Below are 14,680 nucleotides of genomic sequence, written 5' to 3' on the forward strand. Positions count from 1 at the left end.
TGAGGCTGAGAGGAGTTATCAGCCCAGAATTCGAGCATGAGGTTGAAGGTGTTCCTTTGGCCCTGCCCTGCAGCTGCTGCTGGAGCACCTGGAGTGCCTGGTTTCACGATATATTCCACCCGTCGGGATGACAGCAGGCAAGCGGCAGGCGCAGTCCCCAGCCGGCATGAGGAGTGAGGTGGAGGTGCTCAGGGCACTGAAATGGCTCTTTGAACACCACAAGGCCCTGGACGAGAAGGTACCAGCCATCCGGCCGTCCTGGATTCGTACACTTGCTGCCTTGTTAGGTGGATGATGCACATATTTATGTAACTGGTTGACTTTTGAGCGTCTTGAATTCTTGTATATACATTTTTTTCTGTAAGAAGTCAGAGTTTTATATGGTTAAAAAGCGTTGCCTGCGTACATGCTCAGTCATGTCCGAATCTTTGCAACCCGGTGGACTGTAGCCCACCATGCTCCTCTCTTCATGGGGCTTCCCAGTCATGAATACTGGAGTGGGTGGCCATCTTCTACTCCAGGGAATCTTCCTGACCCAGGGATCGAACCTGCCCTCTTGCATTGGCAGGCGGATTCTTTACCACTGAGCCACCTGGGAAGCCCCCAGTTAAAAAGTATTAGTTGGCATGAATGTCTCAAGATTTATTATATTCTGTATATCAATTTGCAGTTAAAAACTGGGTAATAATTAATTTAGGATAACATTTTGTTCTCTCAAACTTATAATTTAAAGCTGTTAACAAGCAGATTCTCTTGACGTTAAGATCAATGAGAGACATTAAAGGTATTCTGTGACAGTATCCATGTATTAGGGTGAGTATACACTAAGAAGTGTACTAACATATATACACGCATCAACACACAGTGACTCGGCCCCTTTTATTTGAGTTGAGAGCGTGATTACGAGTAGCACTCAAAAGGTGTAGTTTGTTAGAAGAAGAATTAGGTGCCACACATAAAGAGGTAAGTTTGATCAGTCTTTGTGTAATATCCGTGAAGGGTTTGTCATTTGAATCCTTTCATTTTAAAAAAGAATGAAGGCTGTAGTGGTGGGCATCAGATGTTATTTATCTTTCTGATTGAGGACCCGCCCACCAGGGTTATTTTAATGACTAGTAAACTAGACTTGTGGCTCAGAGTTGCAGGATCTCTTAAGTACCCCTTTGTCCAGTAGAAGACAAATGCTGACTCTAATCACCTGGTGGTATTCGGGATGGATAGCATCACCATGTATTTTCTTTTTATGTTGTGTTTTCAGTTTAGAGTTGAGTTTTCCAGGTGGAGTTTGGCTGTCTTTACTTATTTCTTTACTCTGATTCAATTTTTTTTTGGTTTTAGCAGATGATTCTTTCAGAGGAGAATAACCAGGAAAAGATACTAACGGACAGGGTGCTTGATGTACATCATGAGCAAGAAAACATGCCAAGCGCCAATGGAAAGGCAAGTCCTTGGTCTCACTCTCTGTCTGGTTCTCATCTTACCATCCAGTCTGTGCGGGGCTGTTGGGACCTCTCACCGATGCACCATGTAGGTTTGAGTGGCCATGAGGGTCCTGTGAGCTCCCAGAGCGCAGAAGGCAGTTTTGACCTCACAGATTGCCCGGAAGTACTGTGTTCCCTCCCTCCCAAAACCAGGCTGTGTAAGGCTTCCTTTCCCCCTTAGAGACCCTCCGACGGCTCTCTAAGCCACAAGGAAGACATGGCTAAGAAGATGGAGCTCCAGGAAATCATAGAGAGGCAGTTGCAGGAGCAGAGCCATATGTAGGAGTGCCTGGCAGCCCTCTCTGCCCACGTGAAACATCTGGAGGAGGACCTGGACACGGCCAGGAAGGACCTCCTCAAGTCCAAGGACATGAACAGAAAACTTGAGCAGGACGTCCGCGAAGTGAGTGACTGCAGCTGTGTCTGTTGTCCTGAGGTGGAATGTGGGTTTCTTGTTCTCCCGGGGATCTCTGCCTTGGGATGGCTGCGTGAGTAAGAGCAGATCACTGGAGAGACCACAACTGGCTGCCTCCCTGCCTCTGCGTCGAGGTCTCTGGAGTAGAAGAGGCCTGGTCCAGGCGGTCCGTTGGCAGTGGACCAACATGAGGGCAGCCCTGACGCTGTGCTGCACCCTGGGTGTGGACTCCTCATTTCCACAAGTTCTGGGGGGCCCACTGTGTTCCTTTTTTAAAAATTCATTCATCCATTCATTCATTTATTGGCGTATAGTTGCTTTACACTGCTGTGTCAATTTCTGCTGTACAGCAAAGTGAATCAGTCATCTATCTATCTATCTATTTACGTATCTGTCTCTCTTTTAGATTTCCTGCCCATTTGCTTCACCACAGAGCACTGAGCAGACTTCCCTGTGCTGTACATGTAGTATCAGTGCTGTATTTATGTCAACCTGAGTCTCCCGGTTCATCCCCGCCCCCCCTCCCCCCCCCACAACTGCCTGTCGAATGTGTTCCTGATAATGCTGAAATTTGCTTCTGATTCACTCAGGCGAGTCTGGTGACACCTGTGGAGCCTGTTCTCTCGGAGAGATGGCAGCATGCTGTGTGGGCTCTGCTGAGGCAGCTTACCTGGCCATCTTCTCGAGTTTTCTGAGGTTCCGCTTCTTGAAGGGATGTGTGACAGTGATACCGGCAGTCAGACATGTTGAGTGGTGTTTGCTCACCCTCAGATCCTCAGGCCCGAGCTGTGTAACCATGTGGAATCGTGATGTCTCTGGCGGTCATGTCTGCGGGTGTCATGATTTATGAGAACCTCCCTAGCAGTCACTGAGAAAACAGAAGAGTGCTGGGGACTCAGGCCTCTTCCTGTGAGCCTCGCCTCTCCTCTGTGCACAGACAGACAGCACCCACCCAGCCCACCCCTCCCCCGTGAGACCGTCTCAGAGAGAACCCCTCCAACATGTGGTACAGCAAGTGTCCTTGTTTAGTAGCTTGGTGTGAGTAATTCTGTGTGAGAACTCAAAACAGAAATATTTGCACAGGTTTGCATAAGCTATTCACACTACTCTTTGGCAACAGGAGATTAGGTGGCAGAGTTTAATACATATAGAATTCTAGAAAAAGCATTTTCAAGACCTTTCACTTTTAAAGTTAGGACTTTGCCCACATTGGTTACTTAGTGCCCAGGGAGGGACCTGAAGTGGATTTTGAAGTGGTGGACAGGAGTTGCACCAGCAGCAAGTTCTGGTCCTGGTTTGAGCGTTTCATCCATGTGGTGTAATTCTGCTTTTGAAGAACTAGGCTTGAGAAGGCTGCTCCCAGTTGTGTACAGTTTGACTTCTGTTTCCACTCGTTAATATTCTACTTTAATTCTGAGGAAATTGCATGAGACTTTTCCAACTTTTACTCGAGGAAACGAGCCTCAGAGCTCCCTGTTGGATCTGTTGAAGGTCCCTCCCTGTTCTGGGTCAAGCCCGCCTGTATGGTGTAGCAGACAGAAGTCCTGACTTCATGCCAGATACCTTCCCTCCTGGAATTCTTGCAATAACAGGGGAGTTTAGTATAGTTTTCGTTTGCTGTTTGGGTTTATTATGTAGAAAAGAAGCTTGGTAAACCAAGTGGCTGGACAGAATGTTAAGACAGATGAATGCCAATCATAGCCAACGTGACCTTTGGGATAGGCGCATTTTTGCTCACGTCTGAGAAAACTGCCGTGTCTAGGACTTTTATTCTGAGGACGTTAACTTTATGTTTGATTTGAAACTTAGGACGACATCGATTTGAATCTTAGGACGACATCCATAATAAACTTGAATATGAAATTGCAAATAAGGATTCTAGGCATCGACAGGTAATGGCTTTTATGAACTGTGTCTGACTTTTATAGTAGTGAATTACTGAGGAAGGAAGGTAAAGATCTTTTCATGTGACTCCCACATTGGAAATCAAGTCCCAGTGTAAAGTTCTTATGACCCTAAAATACTGTGTTCAAAAGTGTGGATGTACATCATGGTAAATCAGCTGTACTGGAAGGAAATACATTTTTAAAAAATTGCGGGTGACTACAACTTACAGGTTTGAATTATTTGGGACTTGGTTTAACCATTTTGTGGAATTCCATTCCTGACTCTTTTGTTTTACTTGAACGTGAATCTGTTGGTTTGTTAGAGTTTTTACCGAAAGAGTAGAGAGCAGCAGGGAACTTCACGGCAGCTGGCTGCCTGTTGGGAACTGGGGTCACTGTGACAAAAGGCAGGGTTAGAGCTCCGGTCTGATTAGGGTTTGTACTTCCTGTGGTTTGGTGAGCCTTACTTGCTCCTGTTCCCGAGTGGTCTCAGGTAATCAGGATTTAACCAGGAAAACCAAATCTGGCTTCTCCAAAACAAAGTGAGTCAGTCTGGTGTGTGCCAAAGTGTATCATTGTCCCCACCCCAAAAATAAAATACTAGTAAGCCATTGAAAAGTATGATGGGGAATGCTAATTAAAAGCATCACGATATACAAAATAATGGCTGTAAAAGGCAGATCAGAAAATACTGTGTACCATATGCTACTGTTTTCTGATGGTTTTAAAGCATAGCATATTGTTTGTGTACGTACATAGAGGAATACGCACACAGAAAAAGTAAGAAAGCTGCTTAGAAACAAATGCTAACCTCTCAGGAACCTGAGCTTATAGATACTTTAATTTTTTTCTTTTTTAAAAAAAGAATCTTTGTGTATGGTGTTAGAAAGTGGTCTAGTTTCATTCTTTTACAAGTGGTTGACCAGATTTTCCAGCACCACTTGTTAAAGAGATTGTCTTTAATCCATTGTATATTCTTGCCTCCTTTGTCAAAGATAAGGTGTCCATATGTGCGTGGATTTATCTCTGGGCTTTCTATTTTATTCCATTGATCAATATTTCTGTCTTTGTGCCAGTACCATACTGTCTTGATGACTGTGGCTTTGTAGTAGAGCCTGAAGTCAGGTAGATTGATTCCTCCAGTTCCATTCTTCTTTCTCAATATCGCTTTGGCTATTCGAGGTTTTTTGTATTTCCATACAAATTGTGAAATTATTTGTTCTAGCTCTGTGAAGAATACTGTTGGTAGCTTGATAGGGATTGCGTTGAATCTATAAATTGCTTTGGGCAGTATACTCATTTTCACTATATTGATTCTTCCAATCCATGAACATGGTATATTTCTCCATCTATTAGTGTCCTCTTTGATTTCTTTCACCAGTGTTTTATAGTTTTCTATATATAGGTCTTTAGTTTCTTTAGGTAGATATATTCCTAAGTATTTTATTCTTTCCGTTGCAATGGTGAATGGAATTGTTTCCTTAATTTCTCTTTCTGTTTTCTCATTATTAGTGTATAGGAATGCAAGGGATTTCTGTGTGTTGATTTTATATCCTGCAACTTTACTATAGTCATTGATTATTTCTAGTAATTTTCTGGTGGAGTCTTTAGGGTTTTCTATGTAGAGGATCATACAATCTGCAAATAGGGAGAGTTTTACTTCTTCTTTTCCAATTTGGATTCCTTTTATTTCTTTTTCTGCTCTGATTGCTGTGGCCAAAACTTCCAAAACTATGTTGAATAGTAATGGTGAAAGTGGGCACCCTTGTCTTGTTCCTGACTTTAGAGGAAATGCTTTCAATTTTTCACCATTGAGGATAATGTTTGCTGTGGGTTTGTCATATATAGCTTTTATTATGTTGAGGTATGTTCCTTCTATTCCTGCTTTCTGGAGAGTTTTTATCATAAATGGATGTTGAATTTTGTCAAAGGCTTTCTCTGCATCTATTGAGATAATCATATGGTTTTTATTTTTCAATTTGTTAATGTGGTGTATTACATTGATTGATTTGCGGATATTGAAGAATCCTTGCATCCCTGGGATAAAGCCCACTTGATCATGGTGTATGATCTTTTTAATGTGTTGTTGGATTCTGATTGCTAGAATTTTGTTAAGGATTTTTGCATCTATGTTCATAAGTGATATTGGCCTGTAGTTTTCTTTTTTTGTGGGATCTTTGTCAGGTTTTGGTATTAGGGTGATGGTGGCCTCATAGAATGAGTTTGGAAGTTTACTTTCCTCTGCAATTTTCTGGAAGAGTTTGAGCAGGATAGGTGTTAGCTGTTCTCTAAATTTTTGGTAGAATTCAGCTGTGAAGCTGTCTGGACTGGGGCTTTTGTTTGCTGGAAGATTTTTGATTACAGTTTCAATTTCCATGCTTGTGATGGGTCTGTTAAGATTTTCTATTTCTTCCTGGTCGAGTTTTGGAAAGTTGTACTTTTCTAAGAATTTGTCCATTTCTTCCACGTTGTCCATTTTATTGGCATATAATTGTTGATAGTAGTCTCTTATGATCCTTTGTATTTCTGTGTTGTCTGTTGTGATCTCTCCATTTTCATTTCTAATTTTGTTGATTTGATTTTTCTCCTTTTGTTTCTTGATGAGTCTGGCAAATGGTTTGTCAATTTTATTTATCCTTTCAAAGAACCAGCTTTTGGTTTTGTTGATTTTTGCTATGGTCTCTTTTGTTTCTTTTGCATTATTTCTGCTCTAATTTTTAAGATTTCTTTCCTTCTACTAACCCTGGGGTTCTTCTAGACCACTTTCTAACACCATACACAAAAATAAACTCAAAATGGATTAAAGATCTCAACGTAAGACCAGAAACTATAAAACTCCTAGAGGAGAACATAGGCAAAACACTCTCCGACATACATCACAGCAGGATCCTCTATGACCCACCTCCCAGAATATTGGAAATAAAAGCAAAAATAAACAAATGGGACCTAATTAACCTTAAAAGCTTCTGCACATCAAAGGAAACTATTAGCAAGGTGAAAAGACAGCCTTCAGAATGGGAGAAAATAATAGCAAATGAAGCAACCGACAAACAACTAATCTCAAAAATATACAAGCAACTCCTACAGCTCAACTCCAGAAAAATAAACGACCCAATCAAAAAATGGGCCAAAGCACTAAATAGACATTTCTCCAAAGAAGACATACAGATGGCTAACAAACACATGAAAAGATGCTCAACATCACTCATTATCAGAGAAATGCAAATCAAAACCACTATGAGGTACCATTTCACGCCAGTCAGAATGGCTGCGATCCAAAAGTCTACAAATAATAAATGCTGGAGAGGGTGTGGAGAAAAGGGAACCCTCTTACACTGTTGGTGGGAATGCAAACTAGTACAGCCACTATGGAGAACAGTGTGGAGATTCCTTAAAAAACTGGAAATAGAACTGCCTTATGATCCAGCAATCCCACTGCTGGGCATACACACTGAGGAAACCAGAAGGGAAAGAGACACGTGTACCCCAATGTTCATCGCAGCACTGTTTATAATAGCCAGGACATGGAAGCAACCTAGATGCCCATCAGCAGATGAATGGATAAGAAAGCAGTGGTACATATACACAATGGAGTATTACTCAGCCATTAAAAAGAGTACATGTGAAGCAGTTCTAATGAGGTGGATGAAACTGGAGCCTATTATACAGAGTGAAGTAAGCCAGAAGGAAAAACATAAATACAGTATACTAACGCATATATATGGAATTTAGAAAGATGGTAACAATAACCCAGTGTACGAGACAGCAAAAGAGACACTGATGTATAGAACAGTCTTATGGACTCTGTGGGAGAGGGAGAGGGTGGGAAGATTTGGGAGAGTGGCATTGAAACATGTAAAATATCATGTAGGAAACGAGTTGCCAGTCCAGGTTCGATGCACGATGCTGGATGCTTGGGGCTGGTGCACTGGGACGGCCCAGAGGGATGGTATGGGGAGGGAGGAGGGAGGAGGGTTCGGGATGGGGAACACATGTATACCTGTGGTGGATTCATTTTGATATTTGGCAAAACTAATACAATTATGTAAAGTTTAAAAATAAAATAAAATTAGAAAAATATATGTTAAAGCTAAAATTAAAAAAAAAAAGAATCTGTCTAAATGTTCTACATTGAAAGTTTTTCAGAGTAAGAAGATCTGTTAAAAGAATAATCGTGCATTTACAAATACTAGTTGACTGGCATTTCACCAGGCATGCTCTTATCAGGTCTGTATTTCAGAGGAGATGAAAGCCATATTTTGGCTTACATGCCCATAGCCAACTGTGGTCGGTAGGGTTCCCTCTAAATGATGATTCTGGTGATGTTTTAAGAAGGGTCCATAGTGAACCCTTCTTCCCTTAACTTGTCAATAAGAATGAATAAGATTCTACAGATCTTCTTTAATATATAAGAACTTTTTTTTTTCTTTTAAAATGTCCTTGGGGAATGCTTAGGAAAAGCAAATACTCTGGCAGGAGGTGTTCTGCTCACTGAGACCAAGCCCAGGAACACTGAGAGAAAATTTACCCTGATGGAGCTTCTGAAACAGAATGAATCCACTAGACACGTGCATTTAGGTTTTGTCTCAGCTTACTTAAGGCGACAGTGGCTACACCTCTCGGCCTGTGTTGATCCTGTGCTCTCCCTTTGTAGACAGAGGATAAGAACCGCCAGTTGCAGGAGCGCCTGGAGCTGGTAGAGAAGCTGCAGCAGAGACTGCAGAGGGCAGAGACGCTGCCCGAGGTGGAGGCGGAGCAGGCGCAGAGGGTGGCCTCGCTCTCCAAGGTGCTGCTCTGGGTCCCTGGGGCGCGGGCGCAGGGAGGGCCTGTTCCCCTGCTCTCCCACCGCGCCCCTGCCCGTGCTGCTCAGTCCACACAGGAGCGCAGACGCGGGGGTCGTGCTGCCCGTCTGAGATGGGAGCGCTCCCTGAGTGTCAGGCAGGCCCCACTTCTGCGTCATCCCTACGTTAATTTCCCTCCAGTTTTGTCCCGAGTTGTGTGTATGCCTAGGACGCTTCAGCTCCTAGTGACTGCTGCTCAGAGTTCAGTCAGCCACTCAAAGCCTAGCAGGATAGAGACCTCAAAAAATCCCATTCTCCTTTAAGAGATGGCCAAAACAGCTCTGTAATGAACACAGTTTTAAGTCATTATCCATACCCTTGTTAAAGAAGTCCCAGCAGGGCACATGCAGACCCGAGGCCCCACTCCCCACTCGCCATCCCCAGGAGCCCGCGGGTGAGAGGCCATGTCCTTGGGATGTGGCGCTGCTGGGGGCATCAACCCCATTGCCAGCCAGCCAGCCACCCTGTCCTTCTGATGGGAAAGGTGTTGCCCTGCGCTGCCGGTGGGCACTGGTTGAACATAAAGAATTGGGCCGGGTCTGTGCTGACGCGGCTGTCGGAAGCCTTGCCAGGAGCTCAGTGAGCGCCTGAGGGGCCATCAGGTCGCGGGAGGCCGCCGGTGTCAGGTGCTCATAGACCCTCCCAGAGCAGGCTCACTAACAGCCGCCAGGGGGCACCCTTCTGCCTGTGATCTTCCTCTCCAGGCTTGGTTTCTCCTCTCCCCTGGCATCTCTGCTGTCCATCCCCAGTTGGCCTTGTAGTCCGACCTTTTGTCTTCCGGGAGCTCTACCACTCAGGAGGCTAAACGGTTCGAACTTCCTTCCCAGCTTAGGAAGGTAGAACGTGTGCCTCGGGTTTGCCGCTGTCTGCTGCCCGCGCGGGCTCGCCACAGGCAGTCCGAGGAGGGAGCGCAGCGGCCGTGGGTGTGGGGCCTGGGGCACGGAGAGCACGTCCCTTGTCACGAGCTGGTCACCAGCATCCTCCGTGAGCCATGTGTCACACACGAAGCCGCGCAGGCTGTGTGAGCAGGCATGCGGGCGTGCCCCCGGTGAACCCAGGGCCCGTGGTTCGCACAGAGCATGGCCCGCTTGCTGCCCCTGCGATCACAGCCCGCGTGCTGTCAGGACAGGGTTGTTGTGAGTGGAGCTGACGCTGTTCTTGGCCGACAGGCAGGAGAGAGAGACACAGCAGCATCGAGGATAGGCTGTGCCAGATGGAGGCCCAACTGGAGGAAAAGAACAAGGAGCTGCAGCGGGTGCCTGTGCTGACGGGGAGGCGGCGTCTGGGCAGGAGACGTGGCTTGGGTGGGGGCGAGCACTGCCTTTCTCCACCACTCCCGTCTCTGGCATCGAGTGTGTGCCTGTGTGGCCCCATCTGCTGATCCGGGCACCCACCTCCTTGGGAGCAGGGCCAGAGGTGGTCGCCCATAGGCAGTGGGCAGGAGCCAGGGCTTCCCCACATTCAAAGAGGCTGCTTGATGCTCTGACCAGCCAGTCCGGGGAGCTGCTTGGGATACAGGTGGACCTCACGACTGCCCCTCAGACAAACCTGGGGGTGCCAGCCCGGGGCCCATGAAACTGAAGGCATGGCGCCCAGGTGTGGAGCCTCCTTGCCTCGGACGTGGCGCTGGAGTCCCACATGCCAAACCGCTGGTCCAGACATGGTGCGTGTGTAGGATGGCCTCCTCTAGACAGGAGAACCGCAGTTGCGCTGCGACAGAAGGTGCGTCAGGAAAGGGTGATGGTGGAGGCTCGCATCACGGAGTCCAGAGAGAGGTTTCCTGGAAAGGTTGGCCACACGGCAATACAGATCATCCAGGAAATGGAGTGGGGATCCTGGGTCCAGCCTCACATGTCAGTACTGTCCCCACCATACCTGTGTTCTTGGGCCTGGACTGCAGAGCCTCACAGGCGGGCTTCCAGGGGGCAGTGGTTCTGACTCCCATCGTGAGACCCGCGGTGAGGCGCCCTCCCCGCTTAGGCAGAGAGCTCAATATCTCCTGATCAGGGGTGCACTTCTTACTTTCATAACTGCTGCTCAGAGGCTGTTGAGATCGGGATGCTGTTTATGACTAGACTAAGCCAATTCAAAGTCAACTTTTGTTTTGCTTTAAAAATCTTTGAATGCCGATGCCTTATTGTGGAAGCTGTGACAGGTGTTGTTTCCTTGGGCTCAAAAATCACTGCAGACGGTGACTGCAGCCATGAGATTAAAAAATGCTTGCTCCTTGGAAAGCTATGACAAACATAGACAGCATATTGAAAAGTAGAGACATCACTTTGCCGACAAACCATATACTCAAACCATATATGACAAACCATATACTCAAAACTATGGTTTTTCCGGTAGTACCGTATGGGTGTGAGAGTTGGACCATAAAGAAGGCTGAGCACTGAAGAATTGATGCTTTGGAATTGTGTTGCTGGAGAAGACTCTGCTTTAACAGAAAATAAACTTTTTAAATGTATTATGATGGAGAATTGCAAACATGCACAAAAGTGGATGGAGTAGTATAATAAATACCCATGACCCGTCCCGTCAATTAGTCTCAGCAATTTCTCATACAGAGCCAATCTCAAATAGATCATTCTTTTGTCTTCTCTCCATTTTTTTTTAATACAGTAGGTCCTAAAACAGCTTTTTAAACCTTGAAATTGATGCTTATTTTATAAAACACAGACTTGGCAACTTTGTTATTGCATTTAAAAATTGCTTGAGGTAATTATTTCCAGTTTTTTAATATGAATTTTCATATTGGAAAAGACCCTGATGCTGGGAAAGATTGAAGTCAGGAAGAGAGTGAATGGCAGAGGATGAGATGGTTGGACGGCATCACCAACTCAGTGGACATGAGTTTGAGCAGATGCTTAGCAGAAGTCGAGTTACATTTTCCTTATGGCTAATCCACTGCTATAACACGTATAGCACTTCTGGTTTTGAACACTGACTGTGTTTGCATTATAGATGGATTTAGAGTGTGTGGCTGTTGTGTGTGGTTCAGAATTCTGAGTAGTCCTTTCAGGGATCACCCAAAAGCTCAGACAAAACGTGAGCCATTCACGTGGACTATGCTGTGCATCAGAAAGATAATACGAGCCACCTACACAATCTAAAATTTCCTAAAAACCAACGGGCTACTCGACGTCCTTCTTTCACCACGAGTCTTGAAATCCTCTGTGTGATTTCCACATCGGGCTTTGCACCAGCCTGTCTCACGTGCTCAGGGGCTGCACGAGGCGAGTGACTGCAATGGCCGACAGCACAGAGCTTCTAGGTTGAGTTGAGTGACTCACAGACTTGGCCCGTTTGACTTGTTTTACCCCATGAGCAAGTGAAGTGGGCTGTAGAGGAATGAATGTGAGGAATGCAGGTGAGCTCCATGGAGACAGTTTAAAGCAGTGAGAGGAGGGAGGGCAATAGAGTGAGTCGTGTCCCCCTGACCCGAACCCCCCGCCTGAAGTCCAGCTTCTCTCTACAGACTTCATCATTGTTAATGGCTTGCCATGTTTCCTCCAGAGAATCCTTTCTACATCTGAGATGGAACTTCCTTTTCATTATGATTTATAAGGGTTAATATTGTTCTGAGTGTTTCTATTTGCTAGGGACTCTTAGAGAACATTTTCTCAGAATTAAAATGTTGGGAGTTGATACCTACTGATGTAACCTGTTCTGCACATTTTGGTGCAAGTCACTTTACATCCAGAAAGCAAGCAGTGCAGGCTGTGTCATTTGCTGTTTCATAGGACCAGCTGATTCTAAACCTGGAAACCCTGAGAGCCGAAGTGGACCAGACGAGACTGTGAGGGGCTCCCTTCCACCACAGGTAGGCTGCTCCCCTGGGCAGCTCCCCTCAGCGCTGTCGAGTGTGACAAGGGCTTGTCTGGTGTGTGGACAGTATGACTGGGTGTTGCTCATGGTCGCACCTCAGGGAGCCTGTAGCTCCGTGGCCAGCAAGAGGGAAGAGACAAGCATCGTTCCTTAGGGTCAAACTTGGTACCACAGAGTGGTCATCACAGGATTGACAACACTCAAAACCACAGGCAGAGGTTTGGAAGTAGGGGGCCGACCAGTTGATATTTGGGCGTATTCATTTGAGGGGCCTGACAGACTGTGACACTGATGTTTCTGAAGAGTCGCAGGAGGTTAATGACCTGTAGTCTTTTGACTTCGGTGGGAGGAATCACCTGGCTTGTGAATGAGGAGAGCAGATTAATGAGCATCCTGATTTTTTCTTCCTCATTGTTATAGGGGTGGTAATTCTTAATAAGTATTTAAATGTTTCTTTGGCTTCTTCACGGAAAATGGTCACAAATGAGAGATAAACTTTAGCAAAGGTTATTAAGTGCTTACTGGTGACATTCATTCATCTGTAGGAAATGGACTACTGCTTGAATCCTGACTTAGGAGACAGTTTGGAGCCCATACGCATATTTCTGTGTTTGTGTGCTTAGGGGATCCTCGCAGTCCAGAGCCCCCACCCAGCCTTCTTCTAGAGAAAAGGAGATGTCATTTGAGACAAAGGCAGAGCCAGAAACTGGTCCTGTGTCTGAAACCATGGCGGGTGGAGTTCCAGGAGAGCACGTGCCCTGTAGAACAGGAGGGGACGTGGCCGGACTTGGTGGCAGAGCTCCTCCAGGGTGAGGGGCTGGGGCTGTCAGAGGTGGGGAACCCCTGCTCCCGGGGTGGACGAGGTGAGTGTGAGGAGGACTGCGTAGACAGTGGAGGAAGAGGAGGTGGACACGGCCTCCTCCTCTTGGGGGTTTTTGGGTAACGAGGAGGGACCTGGTGCCAGGAACCGAGGCCTGACACAATTGGGGGCTTCAGATGGAGAAGCCTGGGGCCTGGTCACCAGTCCCGTGTGTGTCAGTGAGAGTGAGAGACGAGAAGAGGAAGCAGCTGCGGGGCAGGAGGAGCCGCTGTGCTCTGAAGACAGTGGGCCACAGCAGCTGGTGCGAGGGAGGGGTGTCTCCAGGAGGCAGCTCTGGAGGGGTGTCTCCAGGAGGCAGCTCTGGAGGGGTCACAGCAGTGACTTAGCAGCACAGGTGGGGCCTCAGAGTGGGGCTTTTGGGCAGTGTGGGCTGGGTGGGGGGCACTGTGCTGCCTCAGGAGGGAGGGAGTGGGGACTGAAAACTGGCTCACAGGCAGGGCAGGCACGGCGTATTTGGTGGGACCTCCCAGAGGAATTGGTCACCTTGTCTCTGAGACCTTCTCCCGGAGGAAAGAGCTTCGGGTGAGGAGGGGGAGAGAGATGGAGGCTGCACCCTGCGAGGGGACTGGGAGGTGATGGTTGGGGGTCGACCCAACCCGGAGGCCTCTGTGGCCCTCAGAGGACCCTTGAGGGTCCTCAGTCCACAGTGGGACTGTGTCGTACCCCCCACTCAGTTCCCAAGTGTGCTCTAGCCCCAGGCCCTTGGGTGGAAGTGGAGCAGAGAAGGGAACAGTTATGTCAGGAGGGAGGGGAGATGTGAGGGAAGACAGGTGTGGCTCCGGGAGATTCCAGACTTCCATCTTCTGTGCAGCACAGTGTTTGCAAAACCGTCGAGCAGAGCAGGGTGTGACCCCGAGCAGGCTGAGCTGGTGATAGGCCCTGGCCACTCTGCAGACGTATGGGGTGTCCTGTCCTCGGAGGAAGGCCCTGTCTCCTGGGTTTAGGGACTCCTGCACTTGGAGGCACCACCCTTGTCCCAGAGACAAGACTGAGCAGAGCCCGGGCAGTCCTGCAGTGCAGGCGGCTCACAGTCAAGGCGGGGCTGCCCTGCCTCCCAGCAGGCCCCTGCTGAGTGAGCTCCTGGCACCTGCAGACCCAGGCCTTAGTGCTCAGGGCCTGAGCATCTGTGCTGGGGCTTGTTCAGCCCAGACTCTGGTGACACGCTCACCTCTGCTTTAATGGGAGACACCAATGGTGCTCAGCTCCGAGCTGTGGGTCTGAGGCTTTTCTGCTGCGGGTTGTCTGAGGCGCCTTTAAAAGCACTGAGAGTGGTGCAGACAGTGTTCCAGGCAGACCGGTGATTGTGATCCACGGACTTCCCGTGGGAGAGGGAGGTCAGAGCAGGCGTG

General features: G+C 47.3%; 2 protein-coding genes across 3 annotated transcripts in view; both read left to right on the forward strand.

The window, feature by feature from the left end:
* Positions 1-12,441, forward strand: LOC133249186 (liprin-alpha-1-like). 2 transcript variants are annotated; one of them, XM_061419249.1, is made up of 4 exons: positions 1-238; positions 1,339-1,440; positions 1,663-1,884; positions 12,367-12,441. In XM_061419249.1, exons 1-3 carry the CDS (start codon positions 128-130, stop codon positions 1,762-1,764), a joined length of 315 nt encoding a protein of 104 aa, XP_061275233.1. In that variant the 5' UTR covers positions 1-127; the 3' UTR covers positions 1,765-1,884; positions 12,367-12,441. The 2 variants fall into 2 exon arrangements, with proteins under 2 accessions (XP_061275233.1, XP_061275232.1); XM_061419248.1 differs by lacking the exon at positions 12,367-12,441 and adding an exon at positions 8,437-8,561.
* LOC133250018 (liprin-alpha-1-like) overlaps positions 1,852-14,680 on the forward strand; it is a 27,877-nt gene continuing 15,048 nt past the window's right edge. The window contains 6 exon segments of the mRNA XM_061421197.1: positions 1,852-1,884; positions 8,437-8,715; positions 9,451-9,607; positions 9,793-9,927; positions 10,299-10,411; positions 12,367-12,446. Of these exon segments, the coding sequence (XP_061277181.1) occupies positions 1,852-1,884; positions 8,437-8,715; positions 9,451-9,607; positions 9,793-9,927; positions 10,299-10,411; positions 12,367-12,446 (797 nt within the window).

This window comes from Bos javanicus, chromosome 6 (genome assembly GCF_032452875.1).
Source record: "Bos javanicus breed banteng chromosome 6, ARS-OSU_banteng_1.0, whole genome shotgun sequence".
NCBI classification, from domain to species: domain Eukaryota; kingdom Metazoa; phylum Chordata; class Mammalia; order Artiodactyla; family Bovidae; genus Bos; species Bos javanicus.